Source organism: Petromyzon marinus, unplaced genomic scaffold (assembly GCF_048934315.1).
Source record: "Petromyzon marinus isolate PM22_M1 ecotype Great Lakes invasive population unplaced genomic scaffold, UKy_Petmar_22M1.pri1.0 PM_G_Scaffold_32, whole genome shotgun sequence".
NCBI classification, from domain to species: Eukaryota; Metazoa; Chordata; class Hyperoartia; order Petromyzontiformes; family Petromyzontidae; genus Petromyzon; species Petromyzon marinus.
In genome coordinates this window covers 1,242,779-1,266,894 of record NW_027422895.1, presented here as the reverse complement: position 1 = coordinate 1,266,894, position 24,116 = coordinate 1,242,779, and the positions used below count along the sequence as shown (strand labels likewise).

The window sequence follows — 24,116 nt, the reverse complement described above, 5'->3', positions numbered from 1 at the left end:
AGATTCTACTGTGATATTATCTTCTCTATAAATTCCTCCACCTTTTGTATATGCCGGGTCTTGAAAATTTTAATAAAAATAATCAAAATGAAATTAAATTTGGAAAAATGCGTAATTATCTGAAATAACGTTAATTGATGTAATTATGCGCATAAGTTGTGCTAGTTATGGAGATGTAATCGTATTAAGTCATGTAAATGACTTAACCTTTTTAGGCCAGTCTAAAAAGGTTTTGTTTCGAAGATGTCGTTTAATAAAAACGATTCTAATGCCCTCACGGCTTCCTGGGGAGCCGTTCCAAAGGGCGGGGACAATTCGATGAGCTCACTGCGTCACCGTCGTCACCGTCGACGCTGCCGTCGTAGTCGTCATCGTCGTCACCGTTGTCGTCGTTGCGTTTGTCCCTGGGTGGCGCCTTTTCCCCGCAGGCCCCGTTGCCGCCGGCCACTCAGGATGGCGCTGACTCCGCTCTGTGTCCAGAGATGCGTTCGTTCGGGGCGCGAATCAGATCTTTCGCGAGCTGGCCGTACAAAGCCAATGTGTCCCCGCATGAGCTGGCCTACGCAGGCTTCTACTATTCCGGTACAGTTTGTGCTGCTGCTGCTGCTGCGTAGAAGTGGGTGGAGGCCTTCTCCGGCGCTGTAGTCGTCCCCGTTTTGTGGGGGGAGGGGCGGCTCTTTGGGGGCAAGCGCCACAGTGGCTCGGAGATGTTGGCTACCTCGCCTGGAAGGCAGGAGGTGGTGGGTTCCATCCTGACGCCTGGTGTGTATTTGGAATTTTCGTGCCTCCCTCCCCGTGGTCGCGTGGATTTTTTCTACCGGTCCTCCGGTTTTGTGCTTACACATTTAGAAACACGCGTTTAGAGTATTTGGCTGCGTTTAAATTCTCACGCGATAAGCCACTTCGTTGAGCTATCGTTTGTGATAGCCAGGTGGTCGCCTCTGAAAAAGAGCTGAATAGCAACTCAATGGTCCTAACACCTGGTATCATAAAACAGTTTCAATGTTGGTTAATAGTTTTGGTCAAACACCTGAGGGAGGTCAGAATCAGAATATTTATCTATACTGGAGGAATCCATTGAGCTGTGAAGATCTTTTTCGCATGATGTCCAGTCGGGGCACAGGGGGTAAGAACATCACGGCAACGAACAGTTTACAAAAACACGATAGGAGTGCGAAGTCCTGTCGGTTCCAAACGTGTTGTAGAGTGTGTACACGAAACACGGGGAATGCCTTTACAAGTTGTATAATCTCCTGCAGATGTAGATGACGCTGGTTCTTCACGTTCTGTAGATGTAGATGCCACTGGTTCTTCACGTTCTGTAGATGTAGAAGCCACTGGTTCTTCACGTTCTGTAGATGTAGATGCCACTGGTTCTTCATGTTCTGTAGATGTAGATGCCACTGGTTCTTCACGTTCTGTAGATGTAGATGCCACTGGTTCTTCGCGTTCTGTAGATGTAGATGACGCTGGTTCTTCACGTTCTGTAGATGTAGATGCCACTGGTTCTTCGCGTTCTGTAGATGTAGATGACGCTGGTTCTTCACGTTCTGTAGATGTAGATGCCACTGGTTCTTCACGTTCTGTAGATGTAGATGACGCTGGTTCTTCACGTTCTGTAGATGTAGATGTCACTGGTTGTTCACGTTCTGTACATATAGATGACGCTGGTTCTTCACGTTCTGTAGATGTAGATGCCACTGGTTTTTCGTATTCTGTAGATGTAGATGCCACTAGTTCTTCACGTTCTGTAGATGTAGATGCCACTGGTTCTTCACGTTCTGTAGATGTAGATGCCACTGGTTCGTCACGTTCTGTAGATGTAGATGACGCTGCTTCTTCACGTTCTGTAGATGTAGATGCCACTGGGTTTTCACATTCTGTAGATGTAGATGACGCTGGTTCTTCACGTTCTGTAGATGTAGATGCCACTGGTTTTTTGTATTCTGTAGATGTAGATGCAACTGGTTCTTCACGTTCTGTAGATGTAGATGACGCTGGTTCTTCACGTTCTGCAGATGTTGATGCCACCACCTCCATCTATTGTGAGGCGGTTGAACTTACAACTCTTGGTCCGAACGGGCAACTGGATGGGTTTGTTTATCTCTGAAAAGTCGACAGTGTCGATAAGTAGGGGAGAGGTCCCTGTAATGTGTTTTCTATTTTGAGTAGGTCACGGAGATCTTGTGAGGTGCTTCAGCTGCGACGGTCGTCTACAAGAGTGGGCGCTGGGAGACAGCGCTTGGCATGAGCACGCAAAGTGGTTTCCCAGGTGAGGCGCTTGGCACCTGCTGCGCCTGTGAAATTTATATATATACAGTGAGGGAAAAAAGTATTTGATCCTCTGCTGATTTTGTACGTTTGCCCACTGACAAAGAAATGATCAGTCTATAATTTTAATGGTAGGTTTATTTGAATAGTGAGAGACAGAATAACAACAACAAAATCCAGAAAAACGCATGTCAAAAATGTTATAAATTGATTTGCATTTTAATGAGGGAAATAAGTATTTGACCCCTCTGCAAAACATGACTTAGTACTTGGTGGAAAAACCCTTGTTGGCAATCACAGAGGTGAGACGTTTCTTGTAGTTGTCTCTCACTGTTCAAATAAACCTACCATTAAAATTATAGACTGATCATTTCTTTGTCAGTGGGCAAACGTACAAAATCAGCAGGGGATCAAATGCTTTTTTCCCTCACTGTAAATATTAAGTAATTATGTGTTCCCCAACACATCCATCGCATTATATAATAATGATGTGTTCCCCAATACAAACAACGCATTATAAGATAATAATAATATTATTATCTTATAATACGTGAGGTCTTTTCCACCAATGGAGTGCAGTTTTGTCCTGAAGGAGGATGCGGGCCCAGTCTGAAGGTGACATCAGAAAAGTTGACGTCGAGGTTCATCTTCTTTGGTTCTTTCGGTAAAGTCACCGCCGTGTAGAGTGAGAATAAAATAATAAAATAACACGATAAAATTATCACGACGTTTCGGCCACAACGCAAGCGGCCGTCTTCAGGTGAAATGTACAGAAACTGTCGGGACGACGTGAGAATTTTATCGCGTTATTTTATTATTTTATTCTCATTCTACGTGGTGGTGACTTTACCGAAAGAACCAAAGAAGATGAATCCTTGCAGTCGCGAAAGCTTCAAGTCGAGGTTTGTCTTTTGCCATCGAGCTCCGTGGAGGATGTCCTCGCTCATTGCCCTCTTTGTATTTTGTGCCAGAGTCCCATGGGTTTAGATCACAGACTGCCGGGGCAAGCGCTGTTAGCGCCTATCGAGGCCGGCAACGGCACACGCGAGGGGGTTGAATGGCCAACGCGACGCCCGGGCTGTTGATGTCTGCACACGGCACCGGTTACTCAGCCAAGGCCGAGTTTGGTCGCTCGATCTAGGGAAGAATTAGAACCGCCTTTAGATAATCGACGGCGATGTTGGCCAGGAGTGGGAACTAACCTTGGGTGGGCGTGTAGCACGGCGCGCTCACCGCCGCTCCACCGCTGCTCCCCCCAAGCACCAAGGCTTCGGGGATCTGTCGGGGCGGCCGCGGGCTCCTCGCTGTCGAGGTGGGGAGTGAAAAAACTCAACCAGAGGAGCCAGCACTGAGCAAGGTGCCTGCGTGCCCGTCTTTGTGTGCGAGCGTGACGTCTGTCTTTGTGTGCGTGACGTGTCTTTGTGTGCGAGCGTGACGTCTGTCTTTTGGGGCGTGACGTCTGTCTTTGTGTGCGAGCGTGACGTCTGTCTTTGTGTGCGTGACGTCTGTCTTTGTGTACGTGACGTCTGTCTTTGTGTGTGTGACGTCTGTCTTTGTGTGCGAGCATGACTTCTGTCTTTGTGTGTGAGCATGACGTCTGTCTTTGTGTACGAGCGTGACGTCTGTCTTTGTGTGTGACGTCTGTCTTTGTGTGCGAGCGTGACGTCTGTCTTCTTTGGTTCTTTCGGTAAAGTCACCACCATGCAGAATGAGAATAAAATAATAAATTGATTAAACAAAATAACACAATAAAATTCTCACGAATTTTCGGCCACAACACAAGCGGGCCTTCATCAGGCGAAGGGACGAGACTGTCTGATGAAGGCCGCTTGTGTTGTGGCCGAAACGTCGTGAGAATTGTATTGTTATTTTATTTTATCAATTTGTTATTTTATTCTCATTCTACGTGGTGGTGACTTTACCGAAAGAACCAAAGAAAATGAATCCTTGCAGTCACGAAAGCTTCAAATCGAAATGTGACGTCTGTCTTTGTGCGCGTGGCCGTGGTGGGGGGGGGGGGGCGGGGGAGCCACGCCGACAGTATGAGGGAACTGGGGGGGGCCGTCCGTTTGGAGCAGCGAGGTCTCCGTTGTGCCGCTGGAGTCTTCGCCACCGTCTCGGCGTCGCCGGCCAGGCGGTCTACCGGCTGCCCTGACCGGGAACCGTAGCGAGCAAGTGTGAACTGTTAAGGCCGTTTTAATAAACAGAGCGCCTCCTGCTCTTAGTGTCTCTCCGAGTCAGTTAGTACACCTGCATCGGGAAAGATAAGGCATCGTTTTCCTTTAGCCAGGCGAGGTTTGCGTGTCACGGTCGTGTATTGCAGCACAGTTATTTTGGATTTTGTGTTTGTTTTTGCTGTTGGCCAAGTGTAGATATTCGGCGGAAATCATGCACACCCAGAATGTGTGTGGCCTATAGATGGTCTAAAAAAAGTAGTCCACTCACACCGCAGGCTGAGTCTCCTGTCATTACCCCCCATGGTCACTAGTCCACTCACACTGCAGGCTGACTCTCCTGTCATTACCCCCCATGGCCACTAGTCCACTCACACTGCAGGCTGATTCTCCTGTCATTACCTCCTGTGGCCACTAGTCCACTCACACTGCAGGCTGATTCTCCTGTCATTACCTCCCATGGTCACTAGTCCACTCACACTGCAGGCTGACTCTCCTGTCATTACCCCCTGTGGCTCTAGTCCACTCACACTGCAGGCTGACTCTCCTGTCATTACCTCCCATGGCCACTAGTCCACTCACACTGCAGGCAGACTCTCCTGTCATTACCTCCCATGGCCACTAGTCCACTCACACTGCAGGCTGACTCTCCTGTCATTAACCCCCGTGGCCACTAGTCCACTCACACTGCAGGCTGACTTTCCTGTACCTCCCATGGTCACTAGTCCACTCACTCACACTGCAGGCTGACTCTCCTGTCATTACCTCCCGTGGCCACTAGTCCATGCATGGGTGAATGAGTGGGTGTGTGACTGAGTGGGTGAGTGGGTAAATGAGTGGGTGGGTGAGTGAGTGGGTGTGTGACTGAGTGGGTGGGTAAATGAGTGGGAGAGTTGGTGGGTGAGTGGCTAAGTGGGTTGGTCAGTAGGTCCGAGCGTCTGCGTGAGTTACACGCCTGGACATGTGACCAAGTCCAGAGACATGGTCACAATGCCGCTGTCGAGTGTGGCGATTTTGTAACATGCAACCCAAACTGTGGAAGTGCGGAGTGGAACAACAACAACATCAGTTTAACACGTATTTATTCATAATGAGGATTTCTGGGTACGATCGCGTAAGTAAAAATGTGTCGCAAACCTCACACCACCCGACACGGCCAATCGGTAAAAAAATTTGTGACGTTGAAGAGTGAATATTTAAAATTTGAGTGCGACGCATCGCTGGAAATTCCCAATCAACATCATAAACAACGCGATTATATTCTTTGGGTTTTTCGGTAAAGTCGCACAAAACAATAAAATCATAAAGTGAATACAAAAATAATTTAAAATATCACGACGTTTCGATCGCAACACAAGCGTTCGACATCAGGAAAAGGGTGGCAGGGGAGATCGAAACTTCGTGGGTTTTTTGTATTTTATTGTTCTATCTGCGTGACTTTACCCAAAGACCCAAAGAATATGAATTCCTGCGGGCACGAAAGCTTTTAAGTCAACAACATTATAAACACCATCAACAACATCAACACCATCAACATCATCATTATCAACAACACCATCAACAACATCAACACCATCAACATCATTATCAACAACACCATCAACACCATCAACATCATCAACACCATCATCATCAACAACATCATCAACAACATCAACATCATCAACAACATCATCAACATCTCTTCTAGATTTAAAGCTTTCGTGACTGCTAGGATCCATACTCTTTGGTTCTATTGGGTAAAGTCACGTAGGTGAAAATAAAATAACAAAAAATCACGACGTTTCGGCCACAACACAAGCGGCCTTCATCAGGTGAAGGGACGAGACTGTCTGGAGGACAGCGCTGGAGTGGAAGAAGCCACGCTTAGATCACGACCTTTAAGCTGTGTGAGAAGAAAAAGACCACGCGCCTTGACAAAGGAATTAGCATATAATTTAGCATTGAAATGGCTCATTGAAATAGCTAAGTTAAAGTATACACATCCGCAGAGGTACCCCTTGACAAAGGAATTAGCGCTGGAGTGGAAGAAGCCACGCTTAGATCACGACCTTTAAGCTGTGTGAGAAGAAAAAGGCCAAGTGCCTTGACAAAGGAATTAGCATATAATTTAGCATTGAAATGGCTCATTGAAATAGCTAAGTTAAAGTATACACATCCGCAGAGGTACCCCTTGACCAAGGAATTAGCATCAAATTTAGCATTGAAATAGCTGAGTAATTAGCTTGTAACTGGTCACAGAAATAGCTATGTTAAAGTTAGAGCATATACATTCACCGAGGCACCTAGTACTCATCAAACAGGATAATTTAGCGAAACACAACCACGCTCAGACATCGGACCTGTGTGCGAGCAAACAAGGTGTTCTGACAAAGAAATTAGCATAAAAATTAGCATTTGATTGGCGGATTTTAGGAAAGAGGTGGTGTACATGCCGGTGGACTTGCAGTTTGGCGTGGGGGGGGGGGGAAAGGGGGGATGGGGAGTTTACCTATTGATGGTGTGAAAAGGGGGAATTTATAAGAGCTGCGAAAGTTTGGGGTACCACTACTTGAAAAATATACTGTACCACTGAAATTAGTTTAATGTTTAGTTCGATTTAGAACATCTTTCCAATGGTTGCTTAATTTGAAACCATCCTCTCGGTTGAAAACGAATTCTTCTGCCGTAGCTGATCACTGTTACAACGCTGTGGGGGATCACGATATAATTTTCTCCGATACCAAGGTTCTTTGCAAACCCATGGGCTTTTGAGAGATTTGTTCATGAAGCAATTCAGATCTACAAACACAGACACAATTTAAACCGAGAGGATGGTTTCAAATTAAGCAACCATTGGAAAGATGTTCTAAATCGAACTAAACATTAAACTAATTTCAATGGTACAGTATATTTTTCAAGTAGTGGTACCCCAAACTTTCGCAGCTCTTATAAATTCCCCCTTTTCACACCATCAATAGGTAAACTCCCCCTCCCCCCTTTCCCCCCCCCCGCGCCAAACTGCAAGTCCACCGGCACGTACACCACCTCTTTCCTGAAATCCGCCAATCAAATGCTAATTTTTATGCTAATTTCTTTGTCAGAACACTTTGTTTGCTCGCACACAGGTCCGATGTCTGAGCGTGGTTGTGTTTCGCTAAATTCTCCTGTTTGATGAGTACTAGGTGCCTCGGTGAATGTATATGCTCTAACTTTAACATAGCTGTTTCTGTGACCAGTTACAAGCTAATCACTCAGCTATTTCAATGCTAAATTCTATGCTAATTCCTTGGTCAAGGGGTACCTCTGCGGATGTCTATACTTTAACTTAGCTATTTCAATGAGCCATTTCAATGCTAAATTATATGCTAATTCCTTTGTCAAGGCACTTGGCCTTTTTCTTCTCACACAGCTTAAAGGTCGTGATCTAAGCGTGGCTTCTTCCACTCCTGCGTTAATTCCTTTGTCAAGGGGTACCTCTGCGGATGTGTATACTTTCACTTAGCTATTTCAATGAGCCATTTCAATGCTAAATTATATGCGAATTCCTTTGTCAAGGCAATTTGTGTTTTTCTTCTCACACAGCTTAAAGGTCGTGATCTAAGCGTGGCTTCTTCCACTCCAGCGCTGTCCTCCAGACAGTCTCGTCCCTTCACCTTATGAAGGCCGCTTGTGTTCTGGCCGAAACGTGATTTTTTGTTATTTTATTTTCACCTACGTGACTTTACCCAATAGAACCAAAGAGTATCAACAACATCAACATCATCATCAACAACATCATCAACAACATCAACAACAACATCATAAACAACATCATCATCAACAACATCATCAACAACAACATCAACAACATCAACAACAACATCATCATCAACTACCACTACTGCTACAACCACTACTACTCCTACTACTGCTGCTGCTGCTGCCTCAGCTGCCTTAGCTGCCACTGCTGCCGCTGCCACAGCTGCCGCTACTGCCGCTGCTGCAGCTGCTGCTGCTGCCGCAGCTGCCACAGCTGCCACTGCCACTGGCGCTGCCACTGGTGGTGCTGCTGCTGCCACTGCTGCTGGCGCTGCTGCTGCTGCCGCTGCCGCTCCAGGCATCTCTGCGACAGGAAGTGCTCCCTGCCCCAGCCGCCATTCCTGAAGCTGTCGTGCAACTCGCGGTGAGCCCAGAGAGCGGCGAGCAGAACCTTGGCGGCAAACCGATCCTGGCTCAGCGCCGTCCTGAGGCAGCAGCAAGCACGGACACACGCCCGCCACAGACGCTCAACAAAGATACAAAGGTCCACCGTGTAGCCTTAACATACCGTAGGGGCGAGTGGTGCCGTTAGCGAGCGCCTGTGAAGGCCGGTAACGGCACGCGAGGGGGTGGGTGGCCAGAACCACGCCCGGCCGCCTTTGTCTCCCTAGTGGCGATGTTTGCTACACACAGCACCGGATACTCATTTGAGGCTGAGTCGACCTAGGGGAGACTCAGAACCGGTTCAGATAATCATCACTGGTGTTGGCCATTGAGCGGGAATCGAACCCGGGTCGCCAGGTTCCTAGCGCGGCGTAGCGCTAACCGCTACACTACCGCTCCCACATACAAGTACACACTCACAGATACACACACAGACACACACACAGACACAAAGACAAAGATCCCCCATATAGCCTTAACAGACTGTAGGGGCAAGTGCTGTTTGCGAGCACCTATAAAGGCCAGACACACACACACACAGACACACACAGATACACACACACAGATACACACAGACACACACACACACAGATACACACACACACACAGACACACACAGATACATACAGATACACATAGACACATACACACAGACACAAACACAGATACACACAGACACACACACAGATACACACACGCAGATACACACACACACACACAAAGCCAAAGATCCCCAGCTGTGTAGCCTCAGCGGAATGTAGGGGTAAGTGCTGTTAGTAGCGAGCAGTAGCGCCTATGACAGCCGGCGCTGTGACATACCATGTGGTGGGTGGTCAGCACCACGCCTGGTGAGTGGTGGTGAGTGTGGGTGGTGAGCGTGGTGAGCGTGGTGAGAGTGATGAGAGTGGTGAGTGTGGGTGGTGAGAGTGGTGAGTGTGGTGAGAGTGGTGAGCGTGGTGAGTGAGAGTGGTGAGTGTGTGTGGTGAGTGTGGGTGGTGAGAGTGGTGAGAGTGGTGGTGAGTGTGGGTGGTGAGAGTGGTGAGAGTGGTGAGCGTGGTGAGCGTGGTGAGAGTGGTGAGAGTGGTGAGGGTGGTGAGCGTGGTGAGAGTGGTGAGCGTGGTGAGAGTGATGAGAGTGGTGAGAGTGGTGAGTGTGGTGAGGGTGGTGAGCGTGGTGAGAGTGGTGAGCGTGGTGAGCGTGATGAGTGAGTGAGTGGTGAGTGAGTGGTGAGTGAGAGTGGTGAGTGAGTGGTGAGTGTGAGTGGTGAGTGAGTGGTGAGTGAGAGTGGTGAGTGGTGAGTGAGAGAGTGGTGAGTGAGTGAGAGTGGTGAGTGAGTGGTGAGTGTGAGTGGTGAGTGATGGTGGTGAGTGTGAGTGGTGAGTGAGAGAGTGGTGAGTGTGAGTGAGTGTGTGTGGTGAGTGAGTGTGAGTGGTGAGTGTGAGTGGTGAGTGAGTGGTGAGTGAGAGTGGTGAGTGAGTGTGGTGAGTGGTGAGTGAGTGTGGTGAGTGTGAGTGGTGAGTGTGTACTTCCCCCCCACCCACCGGCTGGTGTGGATGTCCACGACTCGCCCCACGCCACCGCTGGCCTGCAGGCGCTGAGCGTTGGCGGCGCTGCCGCACACCAGCGCAGTGAGCGCCCAGAGCACCGCCGACACCCTGTCCTCACCCAGCCGGGAGGCCTCACCACCACCCTCACCACCCTCACCACCCTCAGCACCCTCACCACCACCCTCACCACCACCCTCCTCACCACCCTCGCCACCCTCACCACCCTCACCCTCACCACCCTCACCACCCTCACCACCACCCTCCTCACCACACTCACCCTCACCACCCTCACCACCCTCACCACCACCCTCACCCTCACCACCACCATCACCACCCTCCACGCCACCCTCACCACCCTCACCACCCTCGCCAACAACCGGCAGCATCAGGGTGAGGATCCTCACGCCATTGTACAGCCCTGGGGAGTGCGGGGAGACGGTGGTGAGCGGCCTCCATCACCACCCCCATCACCACCTGAATCATCATCGTCATGACCTCCATCACCACCCCCATCACCACCTGAATCATCACCTACATCACCACCTCCATCACCACTCCCATCACCACCTGAATCATCATCATCACCTCCATCACCACCATCATCACCTCCATCCACATCTCCATCATCACCTCCCTCCCATCACCTCTATCACCACCCCCATCGCCACCTCCCTCCCCCCCATCACCTCTATCACCACCCCCATCACCACCTCCCTCCACCCCCCATCACCACCTCCCCCGCGTCCCACCGATGAGTCTCTGGCTGTTGGGGTCATTCCGAGCGAGGACTCGCACAGCGTTGACCGAGGTGAACGCCAGCAGCCGTCGATGGCTCCGCAGCTGCTTCAGGAGGCAGGGCAGCCCCCCGCAGTGAGCGACAACCACGCCTGCCAACGCCGACCACTGCTCGCGACGACGCACGGCAACAAGACAGCACCACGCAGACGGCGCGTCACACGGTGAGCGTTGCTAGGGAGCGTTGCTAGGGAGTGTTGGTAGGGAGCGTTGGTAGGGAGCGTTAGTAGCGAGTGTTGCTAGGGAGCGTTGTTAGGGAGCGTTGGTAGGGAGCGTTAGTAGCGAGCGTTGCTAGGGAGCGTTGGTAGCGAGCGTTGCTAGCGAGTGTTGGTAGGGAGCGTTGCTAGGGAGCGTTGTTAGTGAGCATTGCTAGCGAGCGTTGCTAGCGAGCGTTGCGAGCGAGCGTTGCTAGCGAGCGTTGGCAGGGAGCGTTGCTAGGGAGCGTTAGTAGCGAGCATTGCTAGGGAGCGTTAGTAGCGAGCGTTGCTAGGGAGCGTTAGTAGCGAGCGTTGCTAGCGAGCGTTGGTAGCGAGCGTTGGTAGGGAGCGTTAGTAGCGAGTGTTGCTAGGGAGCGTTGTTAGGGAGCGTTGGTAGGGAGCGTTGTTAGGGAGCGTTGGTAGCGAGCGTTGCTAGCGAGCGTTGGTAGGGAGCGTTGCTAGGGAGCGTTGTTAGCGAGCGTTGCTATGGAGCGTTGCTAGCGAGCGTTGCTAGCGAGCGTTGGCAGGGAGCGTTGCTAGGGAGCGTTAGTAGTGAGCGTTGCTAGGGAGCGTTAGTAGCGAGCGTTGTTAGGGAGCGTTAGTAGCGAGCGTTGCTAGGGAGCGTTAGTAGCGAGCGTTGCTAGCGAGCGTTGGTAGCGAGCGTTGGTAGGGAGCGTTGGTAGCGAGCGTTGGTAGGGAGCGTTGGTAGCGAGCGTTGGTAGGGAGCGTTGGTAGGGAGCGTCGATAGCGAGCATTGGTAGGGAGCGTTGGTAGGGAGCGTCGATAGCGAGCGTTAGTAGCGAGTGTTGCTAGGGAGCGTTGGTATCGAACGTTACTAGGGAGCGTTGTTAGGGAGCGTTAGTAGCGAGCGTTGGTAGCGAGCGTTGCTAGGGAGCTTTAGTAGCGAGTGTTGCTAGGGAGCGTTGTTAGCGAACGGGGGCAGGAGGAGCGACGCTCACAACAACGAGCGGAGCGCCGGGGTGGCTAAAACGCGGCGAGTTGGCGCAGTAGGGGGCACGGGTGGTGGTGCAACGGCCGGCGGTCATCTCCTCAGTCGGTTGACCCCACGGCACCTGGCGGGTCCGCACCGCGACCTCCTGCCGGCCCTAGACGTGCACACGGCCTGGCGCGGGTGTTGGTTTTATGGTGCAGTGAGCCCCCACCTCGGTGTCTCTGCTGGCCAGGGTGTAGATGATGCTGGTTGCCGATTCCAGGACGACCGGGTTGTGTGACTGCTGCAGCAGGGACACGTAGCAGCTGACCGCGTCGGGTTGGTACAGCAGCTCACAGCCTGCACAACGCCCGTACATCATAAACTACTACACACCACACTACCATACACTACACTACTATACACAATACTATACACTACTACACTACTATACAGTACTATACACTACACTACTATACACTGCAGAATACACTACACTACTATACACTACACTATACACTACTATACACTACACTATACACCACACTACCATACACTACACTACTATACACTACACTACTATACACTGCAGACTACACTACACTCTATACCATACACAACACATTATATTACACTATAAACTACACTACAGACTACACTAAACTACTATACTACACTATACACTACACCACACTACCATACACTACACTGATAATACGTTTTTCCCCTTTTTCTGGCAACAAAACAGCTGTGTTAAGATGTTAAAACACCAAACTGAAACCTTTTACAAGGAATCTGTACCAGTACACTACACTATACACAACACTATACACTACACTATACACTACTATACACTATAAACTACACTATACACTACTATACACTACACTATACAAGACACTATACACTACACTATACACTACACTATATACTACTATACACTACACTACTATACACTACACTATACACTACTATACACTACACTACTATACACTACTATACACTATACACTACACTAGTAGACACTACACTACACACTACTACACTACACTATACACTACACTATACACTACATTATACACTACACTACACACTAGTGCTGTACTAGTGACGAATTGGCCACGTTCTGTTTACGTGACAACCCTTACTAGGTGGCTGTGTCGGGTGGTGGTGGGTTTTAACGACTCAACATTTATATATTTACGTGATCTAACCCAAAAAAACTCTATTATGTACACTATACACGACTATACACTAACTATACATTACACTACACACGACACGAATATACACTACACTGTACACTACACTGTACACTACACTATACACTACACAGAGAGAAGTAGGCGCGCAGTTTCAGGACTCACTGTGAGGAGGAGGAGGGAGGGGTATGAGGAGGGGGGTGAGGGGGAGAAGAGTGAGAAGGAGGGGGTGAAGGAGGGGGAGGAGGAGGTCGAGGAGGGGGAGGAGGGGGGGAGGAGGATGAGCAGGAGGTGGAGGAGGAGGCGAGGATGAGAAGGAGGAAGGGAAGGAGGCTGCTGCTGTATCTGTGAGTGCTGCGACTCAGGACTGACCGCGGGGAGGAGGGAGGGGGAAGGGAGGGGGGAGGGAGGGGGAGAGGGGGTGAGTGAGGGTGTGAGTGAGGGTGTGAGTGAGGGTGTGAGTGAGTGAGTGTGTGTGAGTGAGGGTGTGAGTGAGGGTGTGAGTGAGTGTGTGAGTGAGGGTGTGAGTGAGGGTGTGAGTGAGGGTGTGAGTGAGGGTGTGAGAGGGGTGTGAGTGAGTGAGGGAGTGAGTGAGGGTGTGAGTGAGGGTGTGAATGAGGGTGTGAGAGGGGTGTGAGTGAGTGAGAGGGGAGTGAGTGAGTAAGTGAGGGAGTGAGTGAGGGAGTGAGGGAGTGAGTGAGGGAGTGAGTGAGAGGGGAGTGAGTAAGGGAGTGAGTGAGGGTGTGAGTGAGAGGGGAGTGAGTGAGGGAGTGAGAGGGGAGTGAGTGAGGGTGTGAGAGGGGAGTGAGGGTGTGAGTGAAGGTGTGAGTGAGGGGGGTGACAGTGGCCACCTGTTTTACGGGTCGTGATGTGCACGCTCAGCTGGTGCATGATGCAGACTGCATCCTCCACCGCCTGCGGACACAGACAGACCACGGCAGATGAAGGCAAAGATCCCCCGTGTAGCCCGTGGCAGACCGTAGGGGACAGTGCTGTTAGTTGCTCATGAGGGGGTGGATGGCCAGCGCCGCGGACATTACACACACACACACACGCACACATACACGCAGACATACAAACACACATACATACACACACATACACACACACATACATACACACACATACACACATACATACACACACGCATACATACACACCTACACACACGTGGACATACACACACGCATACATACACACGCGCACACATACATACATACACACATACACACACGTACACATACACACATACACACGCGCACACACACATACACACATGCACACACAAGCACCTTGGTGTGGGGGTCACCCGAGTCTCGGTGTTGTGCCCTTTGAGTGCCGAGCGGATGAAGTGCAGCACGCAGTCCACCAGCCCCTCGCACTGCCGCACGCTCAGCCACATGTTCGAGCTCAACTCCCTGGAACGTCACGAACGTCACGTCAACCACGACGTCACCGCCGTGACGTCAACCCTGACGTCACCGCTGTGACGTCAACCCTGACGTCACCACCGTGACGTCAACCCTGACGTCACCGCCGTCACGTCAACCCTGACGTCACCGATGTCACATCAACCACGACGTCACCGCCGTGATATCAACCACGACGTCACCGCCGTGACGTCAACCACGACGTCACGGACGTCACAACAACCACGACGTCTCCGCCGTGACGTCAACCCTGACGTCACTGACGTCACATCAACCACGACGTCACCGACGTCACATCAACCACGTCACTCCCGTGACGTCGTGGTTGACGTCACCGCCGTGACGTCAACCCTGACGTCACCGCCGTGACGTCAACCCTGACGTCACCGACGTCACATCAACCACGACGTCACCGCCGTGACGTCGTGGTTGACGTCACCGCCGTGACGTTAACCACGACGTCACAACAACCATGACGTCACCGCTGTGACGTTGTGGTTGACGTCACCGCCGTGACGTCAACCACGACGTCACCGACGTCACATCAACCACGACGTCACCGACGTCACATCAACCACGACGTCACCGCCGTGACGTCTGCCTCGGCGCGCCTTACCGCAGGCACTTCAGGGTGTTGCAGAATGCCGCGGAGGGCGAGGAAGGCGAGCAGGGCAAGGCGGGCGAGGTGAGCGAGGTGAGCGAGGTGGATGAGGTGGGCAAGGAGGGTGAGGTGAGCGAGGTGAGCGAGGTGGATGAGGTGGGCGAGGAGGGTGAGGTGGGCGAGGAGGGTGAGGTGAGCGAGGTGAGCGAGGTGAGCGAGGTGGGTGAGGTGAGCGAGGTGGATGAGGTGAGCGAGGTGGATGAGGTGAACGAGGTGGGTGAGGTGGGCGAGGCTCCCCGGTTGCTGATCCAGCCGCTCTCCGGCACCATCACGAGCTCCACCAGTGCCGGCAGGCAGCACACCAGTGCCACCCTCAGAGACTCGTGGTACGTCAGGTTGCACAGCGTGCCTGGGGCATCATCATCACTGGATCATCATCATCACCATATTATCATCATCATCATTACCAGATCATCATCACCAGATCATCATCATCATCACCAGATCATCATCATCATCACCAGATCATCATCATCACATCATCATCACCAGATCATCATCATCACCAGATCATCATCATCGTCATCACATCATCATCATCACCAGATCATCATCATCATCATCACCAGATCATCACCACCACCAGCAGGTCACCACGAAGGCTGGTGCGTTGTTACCGGTGATCCTCTCCAGGGCGTGAGGGTTTCGAGTGCGTCCCAGCAGGCTGGCGAGGGCGGCGACGCCGCCCCTGTTGCAAAGCGCCAACGCACCAACACGGCTGGAGCTGAGGGCTTGCAACGCCTCGCACACGAACACAGACACCTGTGGGGGCACGCGGAGGTGAGGAGATACACACACAAGACACACACAGACACAACAATAACAACCGCCATTCGCCACTAAGTGGCGGTGACGTCACCACGACGCTTGTGCCAGGCTATGTGCACCCTGAGGCCACGTGAAGTGTCGAACGCCCGCTGGCAGGAGGTCACGGGGCAGACCCAGGTGCCACGGGTCGACTGACTGAGATGACTGGCTGATGCACCACCTGTGCCCCCTACTGTGCCAACCTGCTGTGCTTTCGCCACCCGGCGCTCCGCTCGTTGTTGTGAGCGTCGCTCCTCCGCCCTCCGTTGTTGTTGGAGGGCGACTACCTCCAACTGCCCAGTAGCATCCTTCACGAGCCTCCTCCACAGAGGCCGATCTTGACACCGCTGGTACCAGTCATCGGCAAGTCCACTCAGCTCCACGTTCCTCCTGTACCATATCACTCCATCTCTTCTCTAGCCCGTGCAGCGCCCGCTTAGCCCCCTCAATCCGGCCGAACAAAAGCTGTTTCGGCATGCGGTGGCTGGGCATGCGGGCTACATGACCCAGCCATCGCAGCCTTGCCCGCCGGAGCTCACCGATGGGACCTTGCCCAGATCTTTCAAGGATTTGTGAGCTCCTCACACAATCCAGTCTGGTTCAACCCGGTATGGATCGTAGGCAGGCCAGCCTAAATGTTTCTAACCGGCGAAGATGTTCCATTAGGGGGGTCCACGTTTCGCAAGCGTAGAGAAGGGAGGGAATGACCGTGGCCGAGAAGACCTGGCGCTTAGTGCAGAGCGACAGACCAGGTAGCTTCCACACAGCTTTACGCAACCGATGAAAGGATATTGCCGCTCGACTGATTCGGAGTGAGACCTCTGCTGTTAAACTGGAGCCAGTCATAAGCACACTGCCCAGGTATGGGAAACTCTCCACTTTCTCCACAACTGCCCCATCACCGATTGGGAGTTGTGGGGGTGGAGTGTCCGATGGTACAAAATACCCAGGCAGGTGCTTAGTTTTGGTGGGGCTGATGGTAAGGCCCCACCTCTTAGTGGCATGCTCCAGTCTCAGCAGCAGCGTCTCCAACTCCTCCTCTGACTGAGCAGCTATTACCAAATCATCAGCATACATGTGTTTGAGCAATAGGGAGCCATCCCTTGACCGCACCCGGGCATCAATCAGCCTCCCATTATATCTGTACCATATGGAGATTCCCCCGGTAGAGCTATTGAAGGCTTCACGAACTACGTGGTCAAAATAGATGTTAAATAATGTGGGAGCCAGAGGACATCCCTGTCGCACCCCAAGGTGTACAGGGAATGGCTCTGACTCCCGGGCACGTAGTTTTACCCGGGCCCGCTCACCATCATGAAGGTCCTTAATGATCGTGAGCAGAGGGTCAGGTACTCCAAAAGCACGAAGAACGACCCAGAGCCCAGGCCTACTGATGGTATCATAGGCCTTGACCAGGTCAATAAAGCAGAGATGTCGGTCTTGTTGGAATTCCCTACACTTCTGCTGTAGCAGACGGACAGAAAATATGGCATCTGTGCAGGACCGCCCTTTCCTGAAACCACATTGGGGCTCCGCAAGCCTCTCCTCAGCGTGCCTGGCAAGGCGATGCTGAATAATCCTTGCCAGGACCTTTCCTGGCACACTGAGTGAGATGCCCCTGTAGTTGTTACAGTCTGTGCGGTCCCCCTTCTTAAAAAGGGGGACCACCAGGGCATCCTTCCAATCCTGCAGAACCCGTCCAGTGGTCCAGACTGTTGTTATGATGTCATATAGGGCAGTCTGTGCACAAACGCCACCCTCCCTCAGCATTTCGCTTAGGAGATCATCTCTGCCCGCTGCCTTTCCTGGTCTCAGACTCCGGATCGCCTTCAGTACTTCCTCAGCAGATGTCACCTCAGCCAGCCACTCACAGGGGGTGACTTCTTCCAATATTTGAGGCACCGCAGCCTCAGCAGGGTTATCCTCACTTTGTGCCACGATGTTTTCCTGGCTGAGGGATTTTCCCTCCCCCAGGACCTCACAGAAATGCTCAGCAAATCTGCAAACCTGTTCCTGGGGGTCGGAGATTGGATCACCGTTTTTTCCCCTAATGATGGTAATAGGTGTGGCGCTGCAGGTTACTTTTTTGATGGAGTTAAATAGAGATTTGTGATCACGGGCCACTGAGGCAGACTCCATCTCCTCAGCAACCCGCGACCACCACCCATCCTTGCAGCGCCTCACGGCTCTCCGAACCTCCGAGCGAAGGCTGCGGTAAGCCTCCTCATTCTCTGACGTGGGATTCTGTAGCCGATGACAGTGGGCCTGTCGCTTTTTCTCAACCATCCTGAACACATCCTCTGTCAGCCAGGGTCTCTGGGGAGGTCTGGACCGCGTACCTAAAGCAGCCATTGCAGCTGCATGAGTCACAGTCCTAAACCTCGCCCATTTACCCTCGACATCAGGAGGAGTCGGGGACGATGCCAATCCCAGCCGCAAGCGATGATGAAATTCTCGCTTGCAACTTTCATCAGATAACCGAGACCAGGCCACTTTAGGTCGGAATGGGGTCCTGGGTGTACACCCACCACCGGAGTGGAAGAATGGCAGGCGCATCTTACAGATGACTAGTCGATGGTCAGAGGGCAGATCAGCTCCACGGTAGGTCCTGGTGTCAAGAACATGGGCTCGCATTCGCTGGTCCATCACTATGTAGTCCAGCAGATGTTCTTGCTTGGACCCGGCATGCATCCATGATGTTGTGTGGATGCGCCGATTCCGGAACAGCGTGTTGGTAATTACAAGCCCATGGGCTGCACAAAAATCTAGCAGCCTCTTACCGTTGTTATTGAGCTGATCTGGCCCATGCCCTCCAATCACTCCAGACCAGGTGCCAGTATCATGACCAACTCGGGCATTGAAGTCACCCAACATGATGACTCTATCCCGAGGGGCCACTTTAGCCAGCACCTGTGACAGGAGGTCATAGAAGGCATCTGACTCATCGGCTTTGCCTGCATCCCTCCACGGATGTTCATCTTCGGTGGGGGCATAAGTAACCACGACCATTATTCCTCGCCTCCGGTTGATGGGAAGGCGAGCCCAAAGTAGCCTGGGGCTTACAGCTTCCCACACCTCACCGCCACGCTCCCATGCCCCCTTCATTCTTTTGTTCAAAAGAAGACCCACACTCTGTTGTTTGGCAGTCTGCTGCCCCGAGTAGAGGACTGTCCACCCCTCATGGTGGCAGGAGCCAGAGCCGGTCCACCGGACCTCCTGAATGCCGCATAGATCCAGGCGGTACCGGTCCAGCTCCCGACAGAGGAGTGGCAGCCTCTCCTCTGCAGTGAGCGTTCGAACATTCCACGTGGCCACCCGTAGTGGCTTTTCGTTGTTTCTGGAGTAGCCCCGAGGGTAGGTATTCAATCTCCTGGCTCCGCCAATTGGGGTTTGGCCAGGAGACGTCATAGACGCCTGGCCCCCCGGGGCCTCCGGCACAAGCTTATTAGTTACATATTTCAGTTTAACTCGTGGTTTCGTGGTAATTAATTGAAGGTGAAGGGGTTACCAGCCCCTCGCACCCGTCCAGAGCCCCCGTTTAGCCCCTGTGGTGGACACATATGCCATGAGGGGAGGAGCCAATCAAAATTGGATCTTCCCCCACAGCACTGTCCACGACAGAGTTGCCCGTCCGGCACCGCGAGGAGGTCGGGGGTTGTTTTGCCGGACTACACACACACAGACACACACACACAGACACACACAAGACACACACACACGAACACACACACCTGTGGGGGCACGGGCAGGTGAGGAGATGCACACACACACAGACACACGCACACACACAAGACACACACACACATACAGACACACACACATACACACACACACACACACCTGTGGGGGCACGCGGAGGTGAGGAGATGCACACACACACATACACACACACAAGACACACACACACAAGACACACACACACATACAGACACACACATACACGCACACGAACACACACACCTGTGGGGGCACGCGGAGGTGAGGAGATGCACACACAGACAAGACAAAGATCCCCCGTGTAGCCTTAACAGACTGTAGGGGCAAGTGCTGTTAGCGAGCAGCACCTATGAAGGCCGGAACGGTACACGAGGGGGTGGGTGGCCAGCACTACGCCCGACCGCCTTTGTCTCCCTAGTGGCGATGTTTACACACCACACCAGGTACTCATTTGAGGCTGAGTCGACCTAGGGGAGGCCCGGGACCGGTTCAGATAATCGTCACCGGTGTTGACCGTGAGCGGGAATCGAACCCGGGTCGCCAGGTTCATAGCGCGGTGTAGCGCTAACCGCTACACTACCGCTCCCCACACACAGACACACGCACACAGACAGACACACACACACAGACACACACACACACAGACACACAAACAGACACACACACAGACACACAGACAGACACACACAGACTCCCACTGCCCCACACGTGGTCTCACCTGGTCGTCGACCTCACGGGCAGCGAGCAGCGTCAGGAGTTGGCGCAGCGTCCCGGCCGCCCTCACCACCGCCAGCACCAACTCACTGGGTTGCTCGCCAACGCCAACGCCAACGCCACCGCCAACGCCACCGCCACCGCCAACGCCCTCCCCCACGGAGCGGCGCCCTCTCGCTGCCTGCTGCAACACCCTGGTGGCGGCGGTGGTGGTGTTGGTGGTGGTGGTGTTGGTGTTGTTGGTGGTTTTGATGGTTTTGGCGGTGGTGTTGTTGGCGGTGTTGGAGGTGGTGTTGTTGGCGGTGTTGGAGGTGGTGGTGTTAGTGGTGTTGTTATTGGTGTTTTTGGTGGTGTTGGAGGTGGTGTTGTTGGTGTTTTTGGTGGTGTTGGAGGTGGTGTTGTTGGCGGTGTTGGAGGTGGTGGTTTTGGCGGTGTTGTTGGTGTTGGAGGAATTGTTGGTGGTGTTAGTGGTGTTGTTGTTGGTGTTTTTGGTGGTGTTGGAGGTGGTGGTGTTGGTGAAGAGGCGTCTAAAGGTTCCCAGGAAGCAGCTCCACCAGCGGTGCGGGGAGCCAGCAGCAGCAGCAGCAGCGGCGGCAGGGCGCGGGGTCATGAGGGCCGTGGTGGAGGTGACCATGATGGTGGTGGAGGTGACCATGGTGGTGGTGGTGGTGGCTGAGTCCCTCAGTCTGCGGGGGGGGGGAGGGAGAGTGGGGGAGAAGTGAGCGTGTGGGTGGGTGTGAGGGCAGATACTGTACACGGACAGATACTGTACACGGACAGATACTGTGCACTGACAGATACTGTACACGGACAGATACTGTACACCGACAGATACTGTACATGGACAGATACTGTACACGGACGGATACTGTACACGGGCAGATACTGTACACTGACAGATACTGTACACGGACAGATACTGTACACTGACAGATACTGTACACAGCCACATACTGTACACAGAGATACTGTACACAGAGAGATACTGTAAACAGACCGATACTGTACACAGACACTGTACACAGAGAGTGTACAAGAAGAGACAGACTGCGTGTAGAGACAGACTGTGTGTAGAGACAGACTGTGTGTAGAGACAGACTGTGTGTAGAGACAGACTGCGTGTAGAGACAGACTGCGTGTAGAGACAGACTGTGTGTAGAGACAGACTGTGTGTAGAGACAGACTGTGTGTAGAGACAGACTGTATGTAGAGACAGACTGTATGTAGAGACAGACTGTGTGTAGAGACAGACTGTATGTAGAGACAGACTGTCTCTACATACAGACTGTGTGTAGAGACAGACTGTATGTAGAGACACACTGTGTGTACATACAGACTGTGTGTAGAGACAGACTGTGTGTACACACACAGACTGTATCTACACACACACAGAGTACACCACGTCAGGAACAGAGAGAGAGGGTTCGTGAGAGAGAGCTTGGCGCCTTCCCCTCGGTGAGAGAGGCGAGGGTGAGGAGGAGGTGGTGAGGAGGTGGTGAGAAGGTGGTGAGAAGGTGGTGAGGAGGTGGTGAGGAGGTGGTGAGGAGGTGGTGAGTAACAGAGAGGGAAGGGCGCACACCGTGAGTGAGTGAGAGAGAGCTTGGCGCCTTCCCCTCAGAGAGAGGTGGTGAGAGTGAGGAGGTGGTGAGGAGGAGGTGAGAGTGAGGAGGAGGTGGTGAGGAGGAGGTGAGAGTGAGGAGGAGGAGGTGGTGAATGAGGAGGTGGTGAGAGTGAGGTGGTGAGAGTGAGGAGGAGGTGAGAGTGAGGAGGTGGTGAGGGTGAGGAGGTGGTGAGGAGGTGAGAGTGAGGAGGTGGTGAGAGTGAGGTGGTGAGGAGGTGGTGAGAGTGAGGAGGTGGTGAGAGTGAGGTGAGGAGGAGGTAGTGAGAGTGAGGAGGTGGTGAGAGTGAGGAGGAGGAGGTGGTGAGGTGGTGAGTAACAGAGAGGGAAGGGCGCACACCGTGAGTGTGGTGAGAGAGAGAGCTTGGCGCCTTCCCCTCAGAGAGAGGAGGTGAGTGTGAGGAGGAGGTGGTGAGAGTGAGGAGGAGGAGGTGAGAGTGAGGAGGAGGTGAGGAGGAGGAGGTGATGAGAGTGAGGAGGTGGTGAGAGTGAGGAGGTGGTGAGAGTGAGGAGGAGGTGGTGAGGAGGTGGTGAGAGTGAGGAGGAGGTGGTGAGAGTGAGGAGGTGGTGAGAGTGAGGAGGAGGTGGTGAGGAGGAGGAGGCGGCTGCTGCTACCTCAGCCACGAAAGTTTTAAAGTAAACATTTACCTGAGACCCGTGAAGACAATGGCGGTCGCGCTTGCTGGCGCCAAACAGGAATGAGGCGGTTAGAAGCCACTAGCCCCGCCTCCAGGGGAGGGGCCACGGCGGCGGGGGGCGTGGCTTAGGATGGCGTGAGTGGCTTAGAGCGGAAGGGGCATGGCTTAGGACGGCGGGAGTGGCTTAGAGCGGGGGGAGTGGCTTATAGCGGGGGGGGGGGAGTTGGCTTAGGACGGCGAGAGTGGCTTATAGCAGGGGGGGCGTGGCTTAAGACGGCGGGAGTGGCTTAGCGGGGGGGGGGAGTGGCTTAGAGCGGAGGGGGAGAGTGGCTTAGGACGGCAGGAGTGGATTCGAGCGGGGGGGGGGGGGAATGGCTTAGAGCGTGGGGGAGTGGCTTAGAGCGTGGGGGAGTGGCTTAGAGCGGGGGGAGTGGCTTACAGCGTGGGGGAGTGGCTTAGAGGAGGGGGAGTGGCTTAGAGCGTGTGGGAGTGGCTTAGAGCGGGGGGGGGGGGGGGGTGCTGTTTGCACAGTCACACAAAGTCACTTTAAGATGTTTTTTTATTCTTAGCTCTTTCGGCAAAGTCACGTTGAAGGGAAACAATAAAATAATAAAATATATATTAAACAATAAAAATATAAAAAATATATATTTTATTGTTTCCCTTCAACGTGACTTTACCGAAAGAGCTAAGAATATGAATTACTGCAGTCACGAAAGCTTTAAATCAAGATGTTTTTCTTGTTCGTGTTTTTGTGTTTTTGTTTGTTGTGGTTGCACTCCGATTCAAGAGCCGAATGGCTCACAGGGCTATAACCAAAATAAACTGAACTTAAAACTGAACCAGCACGCACATAGTAATCGATACTCGCTTCGTATCAAAAATTGCGAATCGATTCTTCCACCATTTCAACAAAGGGGGCGGTGGAATCAATGGTCGATGCTATGAATCGACGATCAATTATGTTGTCGTGTGGGGGAGTGGTGGGTGTAGTGGTTAGCGCTGCGCTTTGCTACGAAATTGGCGACCCGGGTTCGATTCCCGCTCACGGTCAAACACCGTCAGTGACGATTATCTGAACCGGTCCTGGGCCTCCTCTAGGTCGACTCAGACTCAAATGAGTAGCTGGTGTAGCGGTGTGTAGTAGTCAACATCGCTAGCACTGGGGAGACAAAGGCGGCTGGGCGTGGTGCTGGCCACCCACCCCCTCGTGTGCCGTGCCGGCCTTCATAGGCGCTGCTACTCGCTAA

At 52.6% G+C, this 24,116-nt stretch overlaps 1 protein-coding gene and 1 long non-coding RNA gene across 2 annotated transcripts; one reads left to right on the top strand and one right to left on the bottom strand.

Moving 5' to 3' along the window:
- Positions 1-457: 457 nt before the first annotated feature.
- On the top strand, positions 458-2,623 carry LOC142915493 (uncharacterized). Its single transcript, XR_012935975.1, has 2 exons — positions 458-582; positions 2,173-2,623. It is a non-coding gene; the product is annotated as an uncharacterized LOC142915493 (long non-coding RNA).
- A 7,797-nt stretch (positions 2,624-10,420) lies between these two features.
- On the bottom strand, positions 10,421-23,038 carry LOC142915510 (catenin delta-2-like). Its single transcript, XM_076061266.1, has 10 exons — positions 22,877-23,038; positions 20,615-21,296; positions 15,990-16,134; positions 15,328-15,721; positions 14,591-14,699; positions 14,133-14,283; positions 12,312-12,439; positions 10,906-11,059; positions 10,470-10,574; positions 10,421-10,428 (listed from the first exon to the last, which is right to left on the bottom strand). The coding sequence occupies exons 2-10, from the start codon at positions 21,263-21,265 to the stop codon at positions 10,421-10,423; spliced, it is 1,845 nt and encodes a 614-aa protein (XP_075917381.1). The 5' UTR covers positions 21,266-21,296; positions 22,877-23,038.
- Positions 23,039-24,116: the final 1,078 nt, after the last annotated feature.